General features: G+C 47.7%; 1 protein-coding gene across 1 annotated transcript in view; it reads right to left on the bottom strand.

Moving 5' to 3' along the window:
- Window positions 1-281: 281 nt before the first annotated feature.
- ERBB3 (erb-b2 receptor tyrosine kinase 3) overlaps window positions 282-21,327 on the bottom strand; it is a 90,577-nt gene continuing 69,531 nt past the window's right edge. The window contains exons 12-28 of the mRNA XM_081898510.1: window positions 20,742-20,941; window positions 19,255-19,387; window positions 19,060-19,150; window positions 17,126-17,280; window positions 16,316-16,369; window positions 13,737-13,878; window positions 13,053-13,172; window positions 12,536-12,634; window positions 10,950-11,135; window positions 8,651-8,806; window positions 8,116-8,191; window positions 6,568-6,714; window positions 6,079-6,176; window positions 5,021-5,170; window positions 4,134-4,205; window positions 3,151-3,418; window positions 282-1,495 (exon numbers count right to left, since the gene is read on the bottom strand). Coding sequence (XP_081754636.1) covers window positions 954-1,495; window positions 3,151-3,418; window positions 4,134-4,205; window positions 5,021-5,170; window positions 6,079-6,176; window positions 6,568-6,714; window positions 8,116-8,191; window positions 8,651-8,806; window positions 10,950-11,135; window positions 12,536-12,634; window positions 13,053-13,172; window positions 13,737-13,878; window positions 16,316-16,369; window positions 17,126-17,280; window positions 19,060-19,150; window positions 19,255-19,387; window positions 20,742-20,941 — 2,689 coding nt within the window. The 3' untranslated portion in view covers window positions 282-953. The remainder of the gene's footprint in view (window positions 1,496-3,150; window positions 3,419-4,133; window positions 4,206-5,020; window positions 5,171-6,078; window positions 6,177-6,567; window positions 6,715-8,115; window positions 8,192-8,650; window positions 8,807-10,949; window positions 11,136-12,535; window positions 12,635-13,052; window positions 13,173-13,736; window positions 13,879-16,315; window positions 16,370-17,125; window positions 17,281-19,059; window positions 19,151-19,254; window positions 19,388-20,741; window positions 20,942-21,327) is intronic.

Below are 21,327 nucleotides of genomic sequence, written 5' to 3'. Positions count from 1 at the left end.
ATCCTGATATGGGAACTGATAAGGCACAAGAAGGGTTGCTAAAAGAACGCTGAAAAACCAGTGACAGAGCTAAAAACAAAACCCAGAAGTTCTGGGTTCTAACACACATTTTCTACACCTTAAGTCTTACTGAGAGGTAGGATTGCAGCCCACAAGTCTTTATCTCAGACCCACACTTGGCTACACTGTCTTCCTAAATAAAGTTGTCAGGCTCGTGTGGAACGGGGGCGGGGGAGCACCATTTTCCTTCATATCCACCCTTATTGCATATATTGTTCTTCCTTGAGAAGGCCTTCCCTGCAGTCTTTGCAGCCTCCTACAAGGCTCGGCACGCATGCCTCATACTTAACGCCCCCCTGCTATTGGTGGGCAGAGGGTTGTCTTGATGAAGGCCGAGACAGGCACCCAAAGGCTTCAGCTGTTGCTGAGGACCCTGTACAGTAGGGCACTTGGCACTTTGGTGGGTCAGCCCAGAAGACTCTACCCGGCTTTCTAGAACAGAGCTGCTTCCTGAAGAGAGTGTGTCATATCCACCTGAGCGCAGAGGCCTTCGTGTCCACAGAAGCAGTCGCTTCCTACACTTATCTGTCCTCTTATCGCAGAATAAGCCCTCTCTCTTTTCACAGGAATGGCTCCCAGAGTTTTGGTTGCGCCTGATCAGAGGGTTCCGTTTGCCCTCTTAAGTCCAGAGCATTTGAACAGAAGAGACCTGACTTGGAATCGGTCAAAACGCAGTGCAAGGCGGGGGGAGCTGCCATCCAACCCTTGAGAAGCCCATCGCCAGTTGGTCTCAATACTTGCCCATTATAGGGTCAACGTCACAGAGGCTTAATGGGCATTTTCCCTTTTTGCAGCCCACCATCACAACAATGGTGTTTGCAGCGATAAAGAGTAAGGGCTTGGGTTTTTACTCCCAAGCAAAAGGACGAATGAAACCACCAGTCCAATGCTCGCTAAGTCCTCTGAACATCTGCCTGACTGAACAACCGGCTGTGCCAGTAATCTGGGTTGTCGAAAGCACAGTCCGAGGCCTCCAGAGTGCGCAGGGGCTTCACAAATCCATTTTTGGGGCAGGGCGGACTCTGGCAGCCAGGGCACTGCACTGGGGGCAAGACAGCATCCATTTCCTCGTAGCCCTGTTCGTCTGGGGAGCCCTGTGTGATGCCGGAGTCCATATCCGTATAGTCCCCCCGGGAACTGCGAATGCTGCTCAGGGACTTGCTGAGCTTGGGCTGTTTGTTCATGTACTCGTAGTCTTCCTCGTCCTCATCCTCGTCCCGGCAAGGTGTGGTGAGCTGGGAGCTTGGCACACTGCCCAAAGATGTGCTCAGCTCAGAGCCCAGATCCATGTACTCATAGCCAAGCTCCTCCAGAGAGGCTGGCCGGGCCTTTGGGGCCTGTGGAGCTCTCCGGTTCATGTACTCGTACTCTTCATCCACTTCGTACACCGGGATTGAGCCACGGACCAAGGAGGCAGCAATACAAGCAGCACGCTCTGCACAGGAGAGAACACAAAGGTTCTTACAGCCTTGTAATTTTGCACTCGCCTGGGGCGACTAACAGTTATTTTCCAGGTAACATTCCCCACTGAGGATAGAGTCATATCTTCATCTGCCACAGCAGAATGTGGAGGTTGGCTCTCTCATTCCTGCTTAGAGCTAGTGGCTCTTGGGCCAGAACAGGGATGGAACAGCGTGTGCTACTTTTATAGTGCTGCAGAGGGAGGCAACATTATGAAAACTGCACATGCACAGCTAGCTCATTCTCCATTCTAGTATAAAAAACCCCAATTGTTCTAAGGCAGACAAAGGCAATTCTGTGTGCAGCCTCCACAGCACTGCCTTGTTTAACGCGGGACAACACTGTGGAAGCTGTGTCCGTGACTCTATTCTGTTGCCATTCCCAATCCCAGGCACTGGGGATAACAACCCCATAGCAGGAGGGAGGGTAAATGGCAGTGGCGGCAAGCAGCATGGAGGAAAACAACCCCCAAGTAATTGTTTGCAAGAACCATTTTTCATTGCTAGATTCAATGATCCCACTTCCCTTTTTCAGAAAGCAAGGAGGGGCGAGCTCTGGCCCTTGCATCTAACGTGGCCCTCAAGCTGCTTTTGCTATATTTATTAAGAGTCAAATGTCAGCATTCTTTGTTCAAGTATGTTTCAAACTCTCAGGCCACTTAACCTCTGATTTGCTGCTCCTTTGATTCCATGAACAACAGACACAATCAGGTTGAAAACAGTCTAGGTGGGTAGCATTTTTACTTTACTACTTGGCCCACAATTTCTAAGAATTATCAGGCCCAATCTAATCTAATCTGTCCTTGGAAGCCAGAGGGGAATGGCCTCCATGAGAGGAAGCAGAGGTTGTTGCAGCTTGGCCCCTTGATCTACCCACCCCACCCTAGAGAGCTTTTCACTGAGGCCCTCCCTACTCCCTAGCCAGCTCCACAAAGAGTCCTTTGCTTGGAGCTGCCCTGACACCAACAGAGATGCCAATACATATTCCTCTGGGCCTTCCTAGCTCCACTTCATTCTACCTAGTTGAGCTGGATTCAGTTCCAAGTCATCAGATACCTCAGGCTGTAATCCTAACTCTTGGCTGGGAGCAGCAAAGTGGCCATAGCCCTGCCCCTTGTACCAGCCAGGGCAGAAGCGGGAGCCGGGCACATAGTAAGTGCTGCTTTTTTTTTCTACACCAGGTCCATGTTCATCCTTGGATCCATTGCCAGTAGCTGGACCAGATCCTTGACTAGGCCAGTTCCATCTCCTCCCTCCTCTTGAAATGTCTTGCTTAGCTGCTGCCAATGGGAACCTCCTTGGCATCTAAAGCCTCTAACCAGTGAAGCTCAGAGGAACTGAGCGGAGCCAGTCAGGGGTAAACTTCTGGTGTACCCTAATCCCCTCCTGTGCGGCAGAATTGCACTACCCACATGATAAAGAACAGGCAAGCTGCTCACCGAGAAGACCAAACGTTGGAGAAGGCCATGGCCCAGAGAAAGCCAGAACCAATGAGCTTCCCCTGCAGATCCAATTCATTTCTACCCTACCCTTTCCACCTTGGTATTGGTATGGTCCACACCAGTCCATCTAGGAGACTGTGGGCTGCATCTCAGTACCCTACAGACCCCCTCTGTGATGCTGTACTTACCTCTGCCGTTTTGATCTGGCATGACGTAGCCATTGGCATCTTCCTCTCCGTCGGCACTCCCCATTGGGAGCATCAAGCTCTCTCGCTGAGACAGGTAGGCGCTGTCTCCCCGAGATCGCAAGCTGCGGCACAGGCTCCCAGACAACGACAGGTCCTCAGTGAGGTCGTATTCAGAGGTTGTGCCCCGTCCCTCTGAGGACTCCGACACCGTGCGGCCCATCGACTCCTGCCTTATCCGCAAGGTCTGCCGGGAGCCCAGTCCAGCGCTCTGGGTTGCAAAGAATTAGAAATGGACATATGATCAGTGGTCTGATGAGACCCCACAGGCTCCTATTTCTCCCTGCCTACTGGAAACACCAACTGCTCGCCCATGGGAGCCTATAAAACATTCAACTAAACTCTCCAGAGTCTGGCTACTCAGAAGTAAGTCCTGTTGAATTCAGTGGGGGCTACTCTCAGCTAAGCAGAGTTGCAGTCTGACCAAAGAGGAGCTGGAACGATAGTCACCTGGTCACTGTCTATTGCATGCCAACACAACTTGCGACCCAATGGCCATGCCTGGCAGCGCACCAGGGACTCAATAACCTTCCCAGTTTTGTTGCCTGCCAAGGCTGCAAAACAGAAAAGTTGTCAAGAGCTTGGCAAGCCACAATAACGTGGCTGGCAGGCCGCATTTGATTTGGTGGGTCACAAGCTGTGCCGGCGGGCCTGCTCTAGGGCCGATTGGCATGAGCGCAGCAATGTCTCTGGCAGAGGCCTGTTCCAGCAATGCTGTCTGATAGGAGTTGCCAGGGATCAAATTGTGCAAAGCACATGCTCTGGCACTCAACCCTTCTACTCTACCGAAGTTAACAGCCTCCACACAAACACACAAATTACACTGCCCCCCCCCCTGTATCTGATGCTCTTCTCACCGGACATGCAACCCCTCCTTCTGTACACCACCTCTGATTCCTATACAGATTTGGATAAAAATCAAATACCTGGCGATTTCCACTGAGGCTGCTCTGATTCATGGGGATGTATCCAGCAGAAGGATTCAGAAGATTTGGGCTCTGGATGTTGTTTTTAAAAACAAAAACAAAAAAAGAAGAAGAGTATATAGCAATGAGCCAGGGCAGGGCCAGAATTGGATTTATTAATTCAGTCTGTTTAGAATATTTGTTCAGCAAAAAGTTCTCAAAGCAGTTGACACAGCAAAATAGGGCAAGAATTAAAACATATTAAAACATAAAAAGCACGTTAGTTCTTCAATTTCCAGTATGGTTTTACCATCTGCCCCCTTCCTCCCATTTCCCCTTATTGCTTTGAAGGATAGGGTCAATTGGTAAACCATGAGGGAAACAAATAATAATACTATGCCTTTTGCACACCAGTGCAAATAGATAAATAGGTACCGCTCTGGCGGGAAGGTAAACGGCATTTCCGTGTGCTGCTCTGGTTTCAGTGTTCTGTTGTGCCAGAAGCTGCTTAGTCATGCTGGCCACATGACCCGGAAAAACTGTCTGCGGACAAATGTTGGCTCCCTCGGCCAGTAAAACGAGATGAACGCCGCAACCCCCGAGTCGTCTGTGACTAGACTTAACTGTCAGGGGTCCTATACCTTTACCTCTTTTTATTGGGTTGTTGTTTTTATTAGGTCTTTTGTAGTTTTATATCTTGATTTTATTCTGTGAACCGCCCTGAAACTCCCGGGTATGGGGCGGTATATAAATTCAATTAATAACAACAAACAACAACAACAACAACAACAACAACAACTATTTTATAAGGCATCATAGGTTCAGGAGGATTTCTTAATTGTTTGAGGAGGTTGGAGTCTCTCCCCCATGAACAATCAAGTGGGTAAGGGGAAAGGAAGGTCTCTTACCCGCATGGAGTCAATCCACTGCCTGGACGCAAAAAGGTTATTAAGCTCCTCCTCCTCCAACTCTGTCTCCACTTCCAGTGTCTCCATCTCGTCTAGCTCTTTTTCAGTGAGTGTGGGTGGCTCAACTTGGGGAAGTGGCCCACTCTCTCTCTGAGGGGAAGAAGGAAAAGGTATTACCCTCGTAACACTTACGGACATCTATCCATGCCCTACCAATGGCTGCTGAGCACCGGCACTTAAGCTCCCTCGCAAGTGTCTAAATGAGAGCAGAACATCCCAATCTATGAAGATTCTTTGGGCAGCATCTCGGTTTATAAAAGGAGAGGCACCCAGCCTCAGGTCTTCCTGGAAGCCCAACCTTACAGGCCTAGATGCACGAAGCCTGGCTAGGGCGAGAGAAGAGCCGTCTGCACATGCACAGAAACATCCTCCCCCCTTCCTCCAAACTGCCTATAAATTCAGAAAAGTAATCCTTGCTGACATATCTCTCATAATATCCAAAATCACATGCTCTGGCGTAGAAGCTGTTGTGTTGAAAAGTGTTTCGGGTAGGCAGCTCAGCAACAACGTAGGGAGATTTTCACATTTTCAAACAACCTCATATTTTTTCTAAATGAAAACAACTAATGCTCTGAAGCTGGCAACAAATTTAAGGGAGGAAATTCTTTTTTTAAAAAGGCAGACTGGGTTTTTAAAATTTTTATTTTGTTCAGAAATTAACACGATGGAACATGAGCAGGACCTAGCAAGTGTAGCTAACTGTGCAGGACTGAGGGAGAGCAGCACAACTAGGACTCATGGTATTGATGGAACATTTTTTAAAACAGCCAGACTCACTGAGTGCTAACCACCTGCAGAGTCTCTACAGCAGGTGTGGGGAAACCTGTGACCTGATGTTGCTGGATTACAACTCTCATCATCTCTTAGCTACTGGCCATGCTGAGTTGGGGGATTGATGAGAGCTGGAGCCCAACAATATAGAGAGGGCCACAAGTTTCCCCTGGTTTGATTTGTAGACTAGACAATAAGAAGGACATTGGGAGCAAGCCAGGACTAACCTTAATCACCAGGTAGCGAGGGGGGTCACGAGCCATACGTGTGAACTCATTGGCTAGCTCTTTGAAGGTGGGGCGGATGTTCTCGTCAATCATCCAGCCTGTGGGGTTAGAGAAGATTGTGAGCATCGTTCAGGCAGATACCAGCCATGACAGCTTCTGTGGCCAGGGCAAGGCCATCAGCCTGTGGATTCTGGTTTAGGGCTTCCACTTGTCCTGCTGTTTTCCTCTAGGAAAACCTAATCTTTACCACTGAATCAGGGGAAAACGTCAATTGGGTTTTCCATGGATTGACATTTACTCTGATTCAGCGCCAAAAAGTGGGTTTTCCCAAGGACAAGTGGAAAACCACTCAGACCCGTGCTTTCAAGTCACGGAACAAGTGGAAGTGTGGGTAAGCCCCTAGCCAGTGCCATAATCTATTGGTCAAAGTGCATCCAAGGTGTGACATTTTTCCCCAGGAGAGGGGAAAGTGTTACTCTGGTCACGTACATTTTACCATCACCATGTAGACATCAATGGTGCAGATCTGGGGCTGCGAGAGGCGCTCCCCTTTCTCCAAAAGGTCAGGTACTTCTGAAAGGTGGATTCCGGCATAAGGCTCATTTCCAAAGGTCATCATCTCCCACAATGTCACTCCTGGAGCAGGTGAAGGGATAGAAAATGCTCATGAACAGAATGCAGTGGGCCAGATTCAACTACCATATTTTTCGCTCTATAGGATGCACCCGACCATAGGACGCACCTTGTTTTAGAGGGGGAGAACAAGAAAAAAAAAATCTCCCCCTCTCTGCTCAGCGCCCCTTCAGTGAAGCGGCAGGAGAAACAGAGCCCCTTCCATTTCTCCTCCCACTTCGCTGAAGGGGCGCTGCGCTGCTCTCCCTCTCTGCTGAAGCCAGGAGAGTCTTGCTCTCCCGGCTTCAGCAAAAGGAACCCGAAGCCTCCGGAGCGCAGCGGGAACTCCCGCTGCACTCCGGAGGCTTCAGGTGGCTATCCCTGAAGCCTGGAGAGCGAGAGGGGTCTGTGCGCACAGACCCCTCTCGCTCTCCAGGCTTCAGCAAAAGCAACGCAAAGCCTCCAGAGCATGGAGGGAGCACTCCCTCTGTGCTTCGGAGGCTTCACGTTGTTATCGCTGAAGCCAAGGAGCCTGCATTCGCTCCATAGGACGCACACACATTTCCCCTTAATTTTTGGAGGGGGAAAAGTGCGTCCTATAGAGCAAAAAATACGGTAACTGTCCCTGCCAGCATAAGTCGGTGCAACAGGGCTTCAGCTAACACAACAGGGCTTTCCCTCCACCACACACACACACCCCACCCATACTGGCTGAGGAGTGTGTGTGTTGGGAGAACCTGCAGAACAGCACATTGGAAGAGGTGTGTGTGGACTGGGAGAGGGTAGATCATTCCACCGGAGAAACAGAAATGCTTGCACTGACAGAGCAATCTGCATAGCACTACGCTGAATTTCTCCCAGTAGATGTGGTACAGGTGGCTTTTACAGACCCAGGGATATAGTGGACAAACGCCCAGTGCAAGGGAATGGGCCAATGTGTCCCAATTATAGCAAACAAGGCAGGAATTGCACCGAGATGTCCTCGCTGTGCAAGTTCCAGCATAGTGGGCATTGGAAGACAAAAATGTGGGTTCCAGCCTCTCCCAATAGGAGGCAGTGAAACTCCTTGAAGCATAAGCACAGGCAAAGAATAGGGAGCACCAGAGGGCAATGTTTCCTAAATATTTGGTCAAACAGCCAAATTGAACTAGGCGTGCCTTTCATTGGCAACAATGTCTAACCTAGAGGAGAAAGTCACTTGGAACTTCATAATGCGGTGACACACTTAGGGAGGCTTGTGAACAAGCTCGAAGGCTAAAGTGATCACCTCTGCGGATCACTTTTCAACCTTGGTTGGGAACTGCACATAACTTAAGAGTCAGATAGCTTGCACTTGAACAGTTTTCTTGACTTCCAGAGACTTGCTATTGTGACAGATTTCCTGAAGGCAACCACAGTAGGAATCGGCTGGTCTGATATACCTACCGTAACTCCACACGTCACTTTGATGTGTATATTTTCCAAAATGTATGCTCTCCAAAGCCATCCATTTTATCGGTGTCTGAAAAATGTAAGGCAGAATGACATAAATTATAATTAAGCTAAACATGCACACCACATTTGTAAGATTGTTTTCCAATCCGAATGCAAATCCGAAGTCAGAAGAACCATGCTAAACTGGATTCATTTCCTGTGAGTTTCACTCCTAGTTACCTATCAAAACTCATTTTGAAAATCTCATTTTTCACCTCGTTTCCCTCCTCTTCTGAAACCTTTTCAGGTATTCAAGCAGTTTCTTCTGTAATAATTTTCTTTCTTGAATTTTCTAGTTCTGTTGGCTACATGGGGTATGCAGTTCCCCACTCCATAGTCTGGCGGTTGTCATTCTGCACATGACGGAGACCCAAATGCAGTAATTGAATCTCACTCACTCACTCCCCAATTTAGAAATGATAAAGTCACAAGAATCATCCTCTCTGCTGCCTGCACTGTATCTCACTCTAGTCTAGTAGATACCAACCTTGATCTCATTGTAGAAGTATTTCTTGTCATCTGGATACAGCAAGTCGGCAATGCCAAAATCTGCCACCTGTACCTGGCTAGGGGATTTTACCAAAACGTTGCGAGCGGCAAGGTTGCGATGGACCATGCGGTGTTCCTCCAGGTAATACATGCCCTTAACATAAGGAAGGAGAAACAGATGAATGTGCCTGGATTTGTTTTGGGTTTGAACACCTGATTCACAGGAGCTATAGTCTACCCAGGCCCAACCTATATACAGTGGTACCTCGGGTTACATACGCTTCAGGTTACATATGCTTCAGGTTACAGACTATATTTGGGCCCTTCCCACCATAATGAAAATCAAGTATGTCACACAAAAGGAGGAGGCAGCAAGCCCTGAAATTGATGCATTTCCTGTGTTTCTAAAGACCATTGCCAGTGGTGGAGCAAGATGATGTGCTGGGCAGGCCAGTAAGGATCTAGAAGTTAAGTTAAAATACATTTTGTGGATTTCTGCTGAGTAGTGGCATTTCCACACTGACTCATCTGCTGAGGAAACAACCCCCAGAATATCTGAGATGGAATTCCAGCACATGATAGAAAACTCTGGAAGTTGTTCAAGGGGCATGCTCTATATTCACGCTAGACCTGCTGAGGCACGTTGGTGCACTGCTCTCTCAATTCACGCAATCTAGAACGCACCCAACACACCTGCATATGGCAGGGGAAGTTTGATTAACTGAAGACAATTGGACTTTTCTGGGAAGTTTTTCCGGTATTATCAATCTCACTGAGCAACTCCCTGATAATCTTTCAAGGGCCTGCGAGGCTCCCGGAACATCACCGGAAAGCCACTAGTTTGGGCTAGTTTTGATGGTGTGGCAAACACTCCGTATGCTTCTACTGAGACCTTAGGTGCTGGTTGGCATTCTGCAACGAGCCACAATTATGTATTGCGTAACTAAATTAGCAGATCAAAACAATTTACACTAACCCTAGCCAATTGCTTATCCTAATAAAGGAGTTTGACTGTCGTCTCCAGTCACCACTTCCAGTCAACTGCCCAATCCCAACTGCTGACCATCCTCAGTGACCACAGAGTCTTCTCATGGTAGCAGTCTGTAGGGCAGGGCATGGACCCACTTCTATGACTTACTGGGAGCAGGGGGGGGGCATGGAGTCCAGCAGTGTGCAGCAGTGTGCTGACCTCAGCACCGCCTTGGCTCCCCTGTCTCCTGCCCTGTTTCACTTGACTCCTACTGACTTTTTTTTTAGGGATGCGGGTGGCGCTGTGGGCTAAACCACAGAACCTAGGACTTGCTGATCAGAAGGTCGGCGGTTCGAATCTCCATGGTGGGGTAAGCTCCCGTTACTCAGTCCCAGCTCCTGCCAACCTAGCAGTTCGAAAGCACGTCAAAGTGCAAATAGATAAATACCTTCCAGTGGGAAGGTAAACGGCGTTTCTGTTCACTGCTCTGGTTCGCCAGAAGTGGCTTAGTCATGCTGGCCACATGACCCAGAAGCTGTACACCAGCTCCCTCGGCCAATAAAGCGAGATGAGTGCCGCAACCCCAGTCGGTCATGACTGGACCTAATGGTCAGGGGTCCCTTTACCTTTACCGGCTTTTGGGTTCTGTTTCACTCCATCCTTCATCCCAACCTCTCACACCACTGACTACACCAGCAACGGGACTTGCCTGATTTGTCTCCATTTCTGTTTTATATTTATATGTTGTCCATGTTTAAGGTTCAGTATGTATTTGCTGGAAGTTCTCTCGGAAAAACAGAAGGAAGGCAGCCTCTCCCTCTAAATTCTGGCAGTTCTTTCATCCCACTGAAACCCCCGGTTGCTCTTTCCTGTGCCATTCTTATTTCTTAGGAGTTGTCCTGGTCCAGTGTCAGAATCCATTGGGAAAAAGCAGCAAGACTCTAAAGTGACAAAGCTTGGGATACAGGGAGCCATTAAGGTTCCCTACCCCTGGCTTACAGGATGCAGCAATCAGAAGGCTAAACCAGAACTTGGTTGTTTGTATTGGACAAAACAGAAAGTTGCCTCTATTAAACAAACCAGAACAGCACCAGGAAACTCATGGCTCCACCCAGATACACCTTAGCCCGGTGCCACCTAGTGGCTAAGCTGTCTTATTACACTTTCCATTGCCTTCAATAATGCTTGGGATATTCCCTCAATATTTTGAATGCAAGTGGTTCTAAAAAAAAATCCAATATTCTGGGATAGATTATCCCCACCCTTAATTGCCCCGGGAAAGGCCCTTTAATTAACCCCAAAATTCCTCTGCAAAACCCATACATACCTTGGCAATCTGCACACACCAGTTGAGCATCAGCTGTGGGCCAATGGCATCTTTGTTTTTGCGGACATACTCCAGCAGCGAGCCAAGGTCAAGGTACTGGGTGACCAGTTGCAGTTGGGTGCCAGTACAGATACCCAGGAGACGGACAATGTAAGCATGGTCCAGGCTACCTATCGCCATCATGTGCTGTACATAGTAAAAGCAGAAACAAAACACACACAAAAATGAAATCATGGCATCGGAGCAGAAGTACCAAAATGCCAAGTTACACCCCAAAGAGAAGGAACTCACAGAACTGCAAGAAAAATTACAGGGTAGTGCTAAGTGTAGGCAGGGCCAACAATGATACCAGTTAGACAAGGTTCACCATGGACAGCTCACTGCTCAAGATGAGCAAGCTAGCTTGCCTGTGCATGCACAGCTGGTCACCCTCCTCCTCCAGCAGTGGTGCAGAAAGGCCTCCAAGATGCCAGGCACATTCCAAGGTCAGATGAATGGCATCACCCAAGAGCATCGGTAGGCAAACTAAGGCCTGTGGGCCAGATCAGGCCCAATTGCCTTCTGGATCCGGCCTGCGGATGGTCTGGGAATCTCCACATGGATCGCCAGTGTGCATGTTCTGTCCTTCTCCCTCTGTCTCCCTCCCACCAGTGCCTCCTCCCTCCCTCCTCTTGGCTTCTCCCCGCCCTGCCTAGAAGAGGAAGGGGGCTGGGCTTTGTTGGTGCCAGCAGCAGCACTCATGCGGCCGCCATTTTAAGCAGCCCCTCTCCGGAGCCCTTTCGCGCGCCGCTCATCGTCTCCCCGCCACAAGACCCTGCCGCTCACATGACACAGGTAAGCTTCCACCAGGGCTTGTGGTGCTCTTGCATCATTTCTCCCCCCCAAAATATAGTCTGGCCCCCCACAAGGTCTGAGGGACAGTGGACCGGCCCTCTGCTGAAAAAGTCTGCTGACCCCTGCCCAAGAGGAATCATCTCAAAGGCCAGCTTGCAATGCACATCACCTTCAAGGGGCTTTCCCTCCGCCACTAGAGAGCAAGTGACTTTTGATGCTCGTATATCTAGGTATCAGCTGCCCAAATTTGCCACCCAAATTGTACCCCAACTCTGCTTAAAGGTCACCCAGAAACTGGGTGAGTTGAGTCAGCTCTTTCCATCCACGCTTTCCCCAATTTAAATAATCCTCCCTACCTGCCACACCCTCCAAAAAAATTCCTAGCCACAGAGCCAGTATACCTGTATCGCACTTGCCTTTTAATCCTTTGCTGCTAATAGCAACTTGTAGAAAGGTATTTGAACTGGGGGAATGGTTAAACACACACTGCCCATAGCACTGTGCTCTCAATCCAAATTACTCCCTATGGCTGTTGTTAGGCAAAGAAAGAGAGGTATTGGGATATACAGTTCTGGATCTTCCATGGCATATCTAATTTAACGCCCGCTTCCCCTATGTCTGGTGTGTTTCTCAAGGGGACTACAAAAACAAGCATGAAACAGTGAAGGCCACGTTCAGTAAAATTTCCAAAGTGACATGGGACCCGGGGAGGCCAGTCCCATCTCCTCCTCGCATGCCCTTGTAGCACTTACATCTGTGACAGCATGGAATGTCTGCCGGCCACTTGGGTCTTGGATGACTTTGATGCTCACAGGGATCTTGATGGAGTCTCCTTCTGGAATCCAGACACCCTGGTGGGGAGAGGGGCAGAGAAGATAAACTATATTGTTGATCTGAGGATCTATTTATTAACAAACTAGTAACTGCTGAGGACTCTTCCGAGACCTCAACTCTCATCCAAGATGGAAGCAAACACTGATTTTTCATTTACCATTAGAATCTCACCCCCCCCATTTCCGTTCTCATTTTCTTGAAGCAGGAAAAGGTAGTTCCTCTCCCACTCTAGATGACCTGCACAAAATACTGGAGGCCCCCCCCCCCCGGAAAATGCCTGCCTCCAAGCACTCTAATCGATCTATGTCCCACCCCAGGTCCATCTCTGTAGCAATCTTCTAGCTCTGAACCCCTCTTCAAAGGCAGCACATTGTTCTCTGCCTCTACTTAAATCAGCCAGAAGCAGAAGCTGTTCCTCCCAAGTCTCGGGCTTACTTTGTGCACTGTCCCAAACACTCCGGATCCTAAAACTTTCAGCTTCTTTAATTCTGTCTCCTTGAAGATTCGAGCCAAGACTTTATTGGCTTTCTCGCTGGGATCCAGGGGCTCCAAACTCTACAGAGAAGAAAGAGACCCAGAGACAGACAAATAATTCAATCCAAAGTCGTCAAGAATCCCTGTTTGAAAAGGACATCACAATTCACCGTCACTTTGCTCCTAATTGACTTTGCAGCATTCCTACTTTTTTAAACATGTGTTCCTGTTCTTTTTTTGGCAGGGTGGGGGGCTGTCTGTCTGCAGCTAGGTCTAGCACAGCTGCTAGATACAACTGTGGTGCCAAACAAACCCATCTGTGAAATCCTTTCAAACACTTAAGCTAACCCTTACTTTCTACTGGAGTTCACAGAAGCAATGAAGAGGATTTTCTAATTCTATAAAAGACCCATTGAACAGGCACTCTTAATTCCAGAAGATGCTAAGCTACAAATAAAGTCTTATTTCATTGCCCCTATTTCTCCTTCATGCCCAGTGTCCCTCAATGGAAAGAGCCCACAATCAGACTCCTGGATAACAGCTCACCCACATACTGCCATATGTTCAAAGCTGGGTCAGAGCAATGGCCCCCAAAACCCAAATGTCCCAAGGTGTGTGTGGGGTGACACAAGTTTACAGTCTCACCTCTCCTCTCTCCAGGTATCTGCGCATGGCTCGCTTCTTCTGAATCTTCTTGCCACGGCAATACAGAAAGGTGAGTAAGATGCAGGAACACATGGCAAAGAGGCAGCCCACAACCGTCAAAGCAATCACTGTTGGAGCTACCCTGGAATGCAGATGCCAGGCGTTACTAATAGTGAAGTCTGTGCACATGTCACAGTTCTGCACGAGCATGGCGGAAGCACAAGAATTAGTAGCAAGCATCTGATAATCCCACCTTTATGTGTGTGTGTGTGTGTGTGTGTGTGTGTAAAATGACCCCTGACCATTAGGTCCAGTCGTGGCCGACTCTGGGGTTGTGGCGCTCATCTCGCTTTATTGGCCGAGGGAGACGGTGTACAGCTTCCGGGTCATGTGGCCGGCATGACTAAGCCGCTTCTGGCGAACCAGAGCAGCGCATGGAAATGCCGTTTACCTTCCCGCCAGAGCGGTACCTATTTATCTACTTGTACTTTGACGTGCTTTCGAACTGCTGGGTTGGCAGGAGAAGGGACTGAGCAACAGGAGCTCAACCCGTCGCGGGGATTCGAACTGCTGACCTTCTGATCGGCAAGCCCTAGGCTCTGTGGTTTAACCCACAGCACCACCCACAGCACCTTCCTCATAAATGAGGGCCAGACTTTTTCCATAGTTCCTTGCTCCTCCAATGATTAGAAGAGGCAGAATAAATGGGCAAATAGAGAGAAATGGGCTTAGCTTGATTGGGAGGGGGATAAATCTGATCAACCTTTCAAGGGTCATTGAGAATAATAAATGTGAAATGCACAGAGATGTATACTAAGCATTGTTGATCTAAGTCACAGAAGTATCCAAATTTTCCCTCCTTGGTACAAAATCTGGTTGAATGCTGCAGAATAATAATACTCATAATCATTTTTCACACAGTGCCTACTAAAGATGGGTGACAGCAAGTCCTGGTGACAGCAAGATGCATCAGTACAACAAGAACCATGTGTTTGGCGCATGAAGCAGAGGTGCAGCCACCAGAGGTAAATTCTCTTCAGTGTTTCTCGGTGTCCTAAACCTCCCCAACGTTGAAGGAATTGGCAATGGTTCTGCCTGTCCTTCTGCAGGACTTTTGCAACTGGCAGTCCTTTCATCCCAGAGCTGGCCCTGTGCCAATCTTCATTATTCCCCACAACCCACCCCATGTCCCAGAGGCTCAATACGAGTTACAAAATGCAAACAAAACCCAAGGAACATGCAAGCACGCTAAAGCTACAATGTCATGAAAGGCAAGTCCTTTCCTTGGCCAAACAAAGCTCCATATCATAGGGGCTTATTTTCCCCTGTCGCGTTGCGATGCGGCCCTCAAATGCTTTTTTCTCATCGTGTCCCATATTCACAGGACAATTCGCACAGAGGGCATTGGAAGAGGGGCAGCAAAAGGAATGTTCACGTGGTGGTGGGAGCTTCCTCCGCCTCGTAAGGGAGGAAAAGAGTGCAGGAAGGAGATCAAAGCCCAAGGATCCACTCCCTCCAGCGACAGGCAGAGGCCTGCTGCGGCCCTGCCCTCCTTTCATGCCGCCCACAAAGGCCTCCAGGCAAACTGGCATTGGTGGGAGAGAGCAGGGGTGTGATTGTGAAGGGAAAAGAAAGGTGGGAGTACGGTTGAGGGGAATAGCCCTTTCAAGCATCCATTGGGTGAGGCAGATAATTATATATTTTTTTAGTTCTCCCTCTACAATCAATAGCCTGCAAGTTCTTTTTATGTTCTTTCTGACCAGCCTGAGTGTCTGAGACCCCTTTGTTGACACAAGAGCCTGCCTCCTCAGTGGAAGGACCATAAAAAGGTGGCAACAAATGGCAGCGAGAGAGAAAGGCTGCGATCTTGGCCGGTTTCCCTGCCTTGGCCTGCTGAAGTTTTGGCAGGCTTAAGACGGCAGCTCCTTAAAGCACCGGCGTCTGAAATAGGGTGAATTTGGGAAAGGATTCATGTTTCAGTTTCGAAAAGCAACTTAAAAAACAGGTGCCCCCCCCCCCCCGGCTGAGAAAGGAGGCAGAAAAGGACGGGGGTGGGGGCAAGGAGAGAAATAATTTGATTAAAAGCCTTTGACATAATTTGGGGGAAAAGGCCAAACCATTTGAAAAATCCTGCAATTTGATAGCTTCAAGCAGGAATATCTTAACTAGACATTAGAAGCTATGCTATGGGCTAAGCAGTACACAGAAGCTGTTGATGTTAAATACCAGGTGCCAGAGGCAAACCCTTAGAAGAAAGACTTTATCTGGTCTCCAGTGGCTTTAGTCCATGTTAACACAACAATAGCAACATTTTTTAGTTTTTATATAACAGCTTTTAAGTGTTCAAAGTGCTCTATGCACATTATTTCAACCATCCTCACGGCTACCTTTTAAGGTAGGTAAGGGATGGAACCTAGGAACTTGAATGCAAATATGCTGCTCTGCCATTGAGCTTCATGGAGATAAGATCTCCTCTTGGTATTTGTAATCTGTAAGAGTAAGCACACTGGGGTGTGTGTGCATGCAATTTATAAAGCTATCCCCGCACCCTCACTAGGTGAAGGGGTGCTGATAGGTACCTGTGAACAGGCAGTTCCTCCATGAAGCAATCTTCAAGCTGTGGTCCATCACACCTATAAGAAATGAAATCCAATAATTATCCTGGGAGACAGAGAATCCAAGAATCTAGGGAAACAGCCTCTAGCAGGAAAGTAAAAACCACAAACCCCCGTTTCCGTCTGCAATAGACAGAAAACCATATAACACACCACTCACCTCCAGTTGACGACTATGATTTAGGCTGACAGGCATAATTTAAAAGTGTTCGTTTTGCTCTCTTAGCTGCAATAGCATTTCAACTGTAGCTGGTGAGGGTTCAAATGTGTGCAATGATTTTATAGTGTCATATTGATGCAACACATTCACTAACAATTCTCATACATACATACATACATACATATATATTATATATATTATATATATTATTAAATTTTTCAAACGTTTTCACAATTACCTTCAAATCAAATACACTGTCTTGTAAGGCGGTTTCTCACAGTGTTTTTACCCAAACCTTTTCCACTGCATTATATCTTTATCTATTGCCGAACATTTCTCTACAATTATTTTGTCATTTTTCTTCCTCTGCTTTTATCTCAAATCCCGCCCACGATTTCATTTGACTGCAATGTTGTTGTTTTTAATAGTCCACACGTGCTTTTACAGAACAGGTACTGTTGGTTCTTCTTCACTTATCTTTTCCCTTCCCTGATCATTTACTTCTTTTCAAAACACAAGTCACTCGGCTGCACATTACGGTGATGCTATCTGCATGCAACATACTATGGAAATAAATTAGGTATTATTGCTGAAACTCCTGATTTCTCACTTACCCCTGCGTGCAGTTCTCATGGCACGACCGGCACTCATTGTTGGCATAGGGGAACTTGAAGATGAGCCCCTTTACCCCTACGATGCCTGCAGGGCAGTTTTCTACACAGTGCGGCCCATCCTGGTAGTTAGCACAATGCATACAGGCATCAGCACCCTGAGGAGCAAGAGGAGGTGAGTTGAGGAGACAGCTCAGTGATAGATCAACTGCTTTGAATGCAGAAGAACCCGGGTTCAACCCCTGGCATCTGAGGAAAACATACTGAATGTGACCTTGGACTTAGCAGTGCCTGCGTCATTCCCTATTCTTTCTGAAACTGTAAATAAAGCTTTCAGTAAAAGTAATCTCTAGCATTCCCTCCACAGATGTCTGCATGGTTTGAACTTTCCATAACTAGCAGGAGGAAAACTAGGAATATCCCAAGGTGTTCGGCCACCCAAGAATCTGCAGCCTGTGGCCTGAAATGTAAGCCCTAATATTGCCTTGCAAAGTGACAGGGAAACCTGGGTACCCTTCCCTGCATTTAATCTGGTTGAGATCTGGGTCATCTGGCCCTGAAAGCTGCTCCATTCATTAAATAAAGGTGGCGGCAGCCAGAAGCAGGGACTTTGTGATTTTGGAATCGTCTTCCTGATGAGGAATAACAATCTGCATCTTTGTTGGATTTTGAAAGCCTCTGCAAAACGTCTCTTTTCCAGCAGGGATTTGCCTCAATTTGTTTTGTTCTGCAGATACTTCTTTGTAATTTCTTGTGTGTTTTTGTGTTTTACTGTTTCACAATGCTGTATGTTTTTGTTACGATCCGCTCACTGGTTTTGAGCTTTGGGAAATAAGTTTATAAATATATATAAAATGAAACAATGGGTGTGGGCACGCCTCTCTGCATCCACTTTCCTCGGCCCTTTATACTATAGAGTAAGTGCGATCCTAAAAGTATGTCATTACCCCCCCCCCCCAAGCAATTGCTTGCAACACTTGTACAGCTGGCCCAGTGCTTAAAAAGAAAGCAATGTAACAAAGAGGCAGGCAAGATGTACTGGAGTAGGACCTGATCCCACAGCCTGAAACCTATACCTCAAAGGTCATTACTTTCCAAAGAAGACCTAGTACCTGATAAGATATTGGAACACAGGCACTGCTCCAAGTGTTATCACTAAGAGAGAAGCAGGGCCTTTGTTGCTGTGTCCCCAGAGCTATGAAATAACCTCCCAGAAGTGGTTCATTTGAGCTCTAGTTTCCTGGCTTTCAGGAAAGATGGAATCTGTTTAGGAAAAGCATATAGCTTAATTGCAACACTTTCACATTATTTTATGTGTTCCAAGCTGCATCGAACATAACAAGAACACATAACACCAGTCTTGAAAGACCTACACTGGCTCCCAGTACATTTCCAAGCACAATGCAAAGTGTTGAAGCTCACCTTTAAAGCCCTAAACGCCCTTGACCCACTGTACCTGAAGGAGCATCTCCACCCACATCATTCCGCCCAGACACCGAGGTGCAGTGCCGAGAGCCTTCTGGTGATTCCCTCGCTGCGAGAAGCCAAGTTACAGGGAACCAGGCAGAGGGCCTTCTCAGTAGTGGCACCTGCCCTGTGGAACGCCCTCCCACCAGATGTCAAAGAGAAAAAACAACTACCAGACTTTTAGAAGACATCTGAAGGCAGCCCTGTTTAGGGAAGCTTTTAATGTTTTATAGACTATTGTATTTTAATATTTTGTTGGAAGCCGCCCAGAGTGGCTGGAGAAACCCAGCCAGACGGACGGGGTATAAATAAATAAATTAGTAGTAGTAGTAGTAGTAGTAGTAGTATCATCATCATCATCCTTATCATTATCATCATCTGCAAAGGTTGGATATAAAAGGCACACAGTTCTTTGCCACCCCACCAACCCTTCCCCACCACCCCAGAGAAGCTGTGTGACATTGCCATACCGATCCATTGCAGGTTAGGCCTCCTTCAATCTTCTGGCACTGCGGGTGACATGGGAAGCACGCCCCATCTTGTGCAAATTCTCGAACATCCCTACGCAGAGCAGAGCAGGAAAGGAGAGGAGTTACACACTTGGGGCCAGGGTGGAACGAGAAGGCAAAAAGAGAAGCAAGTGTCCATGGCTGGCTATTTCTTACCCCTCATAGAAGCTGCAGGAGTCAACACAGGTTCCATCACGGCTGTAGTTAAGGCAGGAGACACACTGATCTGGATCAGGACCCCAACAGCCATCGGTGGAGCAAAGAGGATGACAGACCTTCCCCTCTTGGGCTGGGAGAGAAACAGAGTGCCTGGATCACATCTGGGACCAGGGCCCCATTTTAAGTTGTGGGGAGGGGCATGTGCTACCTGGAAGGAATATGCTTCAAGTCCCTTTCCCACCTCCCTGACCCATCTGTGGACAAACCAACAAAAGGGGGAAAATCATAGATTTACTATTTTAAACCCAACATCATTTGGCTATAGCAGGGGTACGATTCTCTAGATGTCTGTCCACAGAAACAACTTTATTCCAGTTAATACAAACTAGCACAGGCGTCAGCAAACTTTTTCAGCTGGGGGCCGGTCCACTGTCCCTCAGACCTTGTGGGGGGCCGGACTATATTTTTTTGGGAAAATGAATGAATTCCTATGCCCCACAAATAACCCAGAGATGCATTTTAAATAAAAGGACACATTCTAATGTAAAAACACGCTGATTCCCGGACTGTCTGTGGGCCGGATTTAGAAGGCGATTGGGCCGGATCCGACCCCCAGGCCTTAAGTTTGCCTACCCATGAACTAGCATGTTCACAGTCCAAGTGGTATCCAGCAGCAAGCATCTGCTCTGATGTTGCAGTGGCCAAGTCACTGACTCCTATGCACTGAGTTGCTCAGATGGGCAGGTAGCATAAGCCAAGGAAACAGAGCACAATGGAGACTGCACAATTGTTTTGCCACTGGAACATATGGGTGGGATTCAACTAATTTGAATCCCGTTAGCGGAAACCCACACAAGGACTTCCAGTAGTGCATGGGGTTCCCCCCCCCCATGTCCTGAAATCGGCTGGCAGGGAGGGGGTGGTTGATAGAACCCCCAGCACACTATGCAGGGAAGGAGAGGGGAATTGTTTCACCTGGCAAAATGCTTGTGCTGAAGGAACACTTGCCACACAGCTGCCTTGAATTCCTCTCCATAAGAACTGTTTTTGTTTGTTTGTAAATAATTTTTATAAATTTTCCATTAAGAACATCCAATTTATAACAAATCAAATCATAATCCAATTCAAAAAAAATAAAATAAAATTAAAAAACCAAATTACAATCCAAATTATTAATTATTAAATTTCATACAGACTTCCCATATTCTGGACCTCTGAAGAACTCCTCTCACATAGTTATATTTCTGCCCACTTCTTGTTGTTTTCATATTTTCCACATTCCAATCATGTGCTGTTTGCACCCTACCAGAGTTCTGTGGCATCTACTACACAGTGAGAGAGTGACTGAGCCCTCTACAAGGATAAGAGAATGTTGAAACTCCTTTAAAGGAGTTGTTTGGTTTTGCTGGTGGCAATGCGGCCTAGTGCAACAAGCAACAAGTCCCCTAATTCCAGGCTCCCTTATCTACAGCTTGCCCACTCACTGCATTTCCTGGCAGGTTTGTTGCTCTTGATGTCAAGGTCCGAACGCCGGCGGGAGAGACGTTCCCAGTTAACCGTGTTGTAATAGCAAAGCTGCCGGTTCTCGGCGATGTAGACCTTGCCGGCACTGATCTCCCTAAGCGAGCGGAAGTCCAAAGAAGTCACATTCATGTTCTTCATGATCAGCAGCGAAAAGCCACGGCTAGGAAAAGCACAAACCAAAGTGTCAGCCTCAAGAAGAGGAGGAATGGGGACTATGGTTTGTGGCTGGGAAGGAACAGCTAGTATCTATGGTTTGCGACTCTGTCTGCCTGTACAACAAGCAGGAGCAACTGGCAGACTGAGGTCCAAATCCGGCCCTGCTGTCTACCAAGCCCTGCACAACATATACAGAAGCATGGATTTAGGTGGGGAGGTGATTAGTTCCCAGATTCATCTGCTCTTAATGCTTTGACTTTTCAGAATGGCATTAAAACAGCAGCTGTTCCACAGGTAGCCTTAGGCATCACCAGAACAATGAAGCCCTAAGACTCCTTCTGCGACTCGCAAGCAAGGTGAAGGAGGGTTGACCAAGAGAGCAATTCTTAC

This window comes from Podarcis melisellensis, assembly GCF_964234715.1.
Source record: "Podarcis melisellensis genome assembly, chromosome: 2".
NCBI lineage: Eukaryota > Metazoa > Chordata > Lepidosauria > Squamata > Lacertidae > Podarcis > Podarcis melisellensis.
This window is presented reverse-complemented; position numbering and strand designations above follow the sequence as displayed.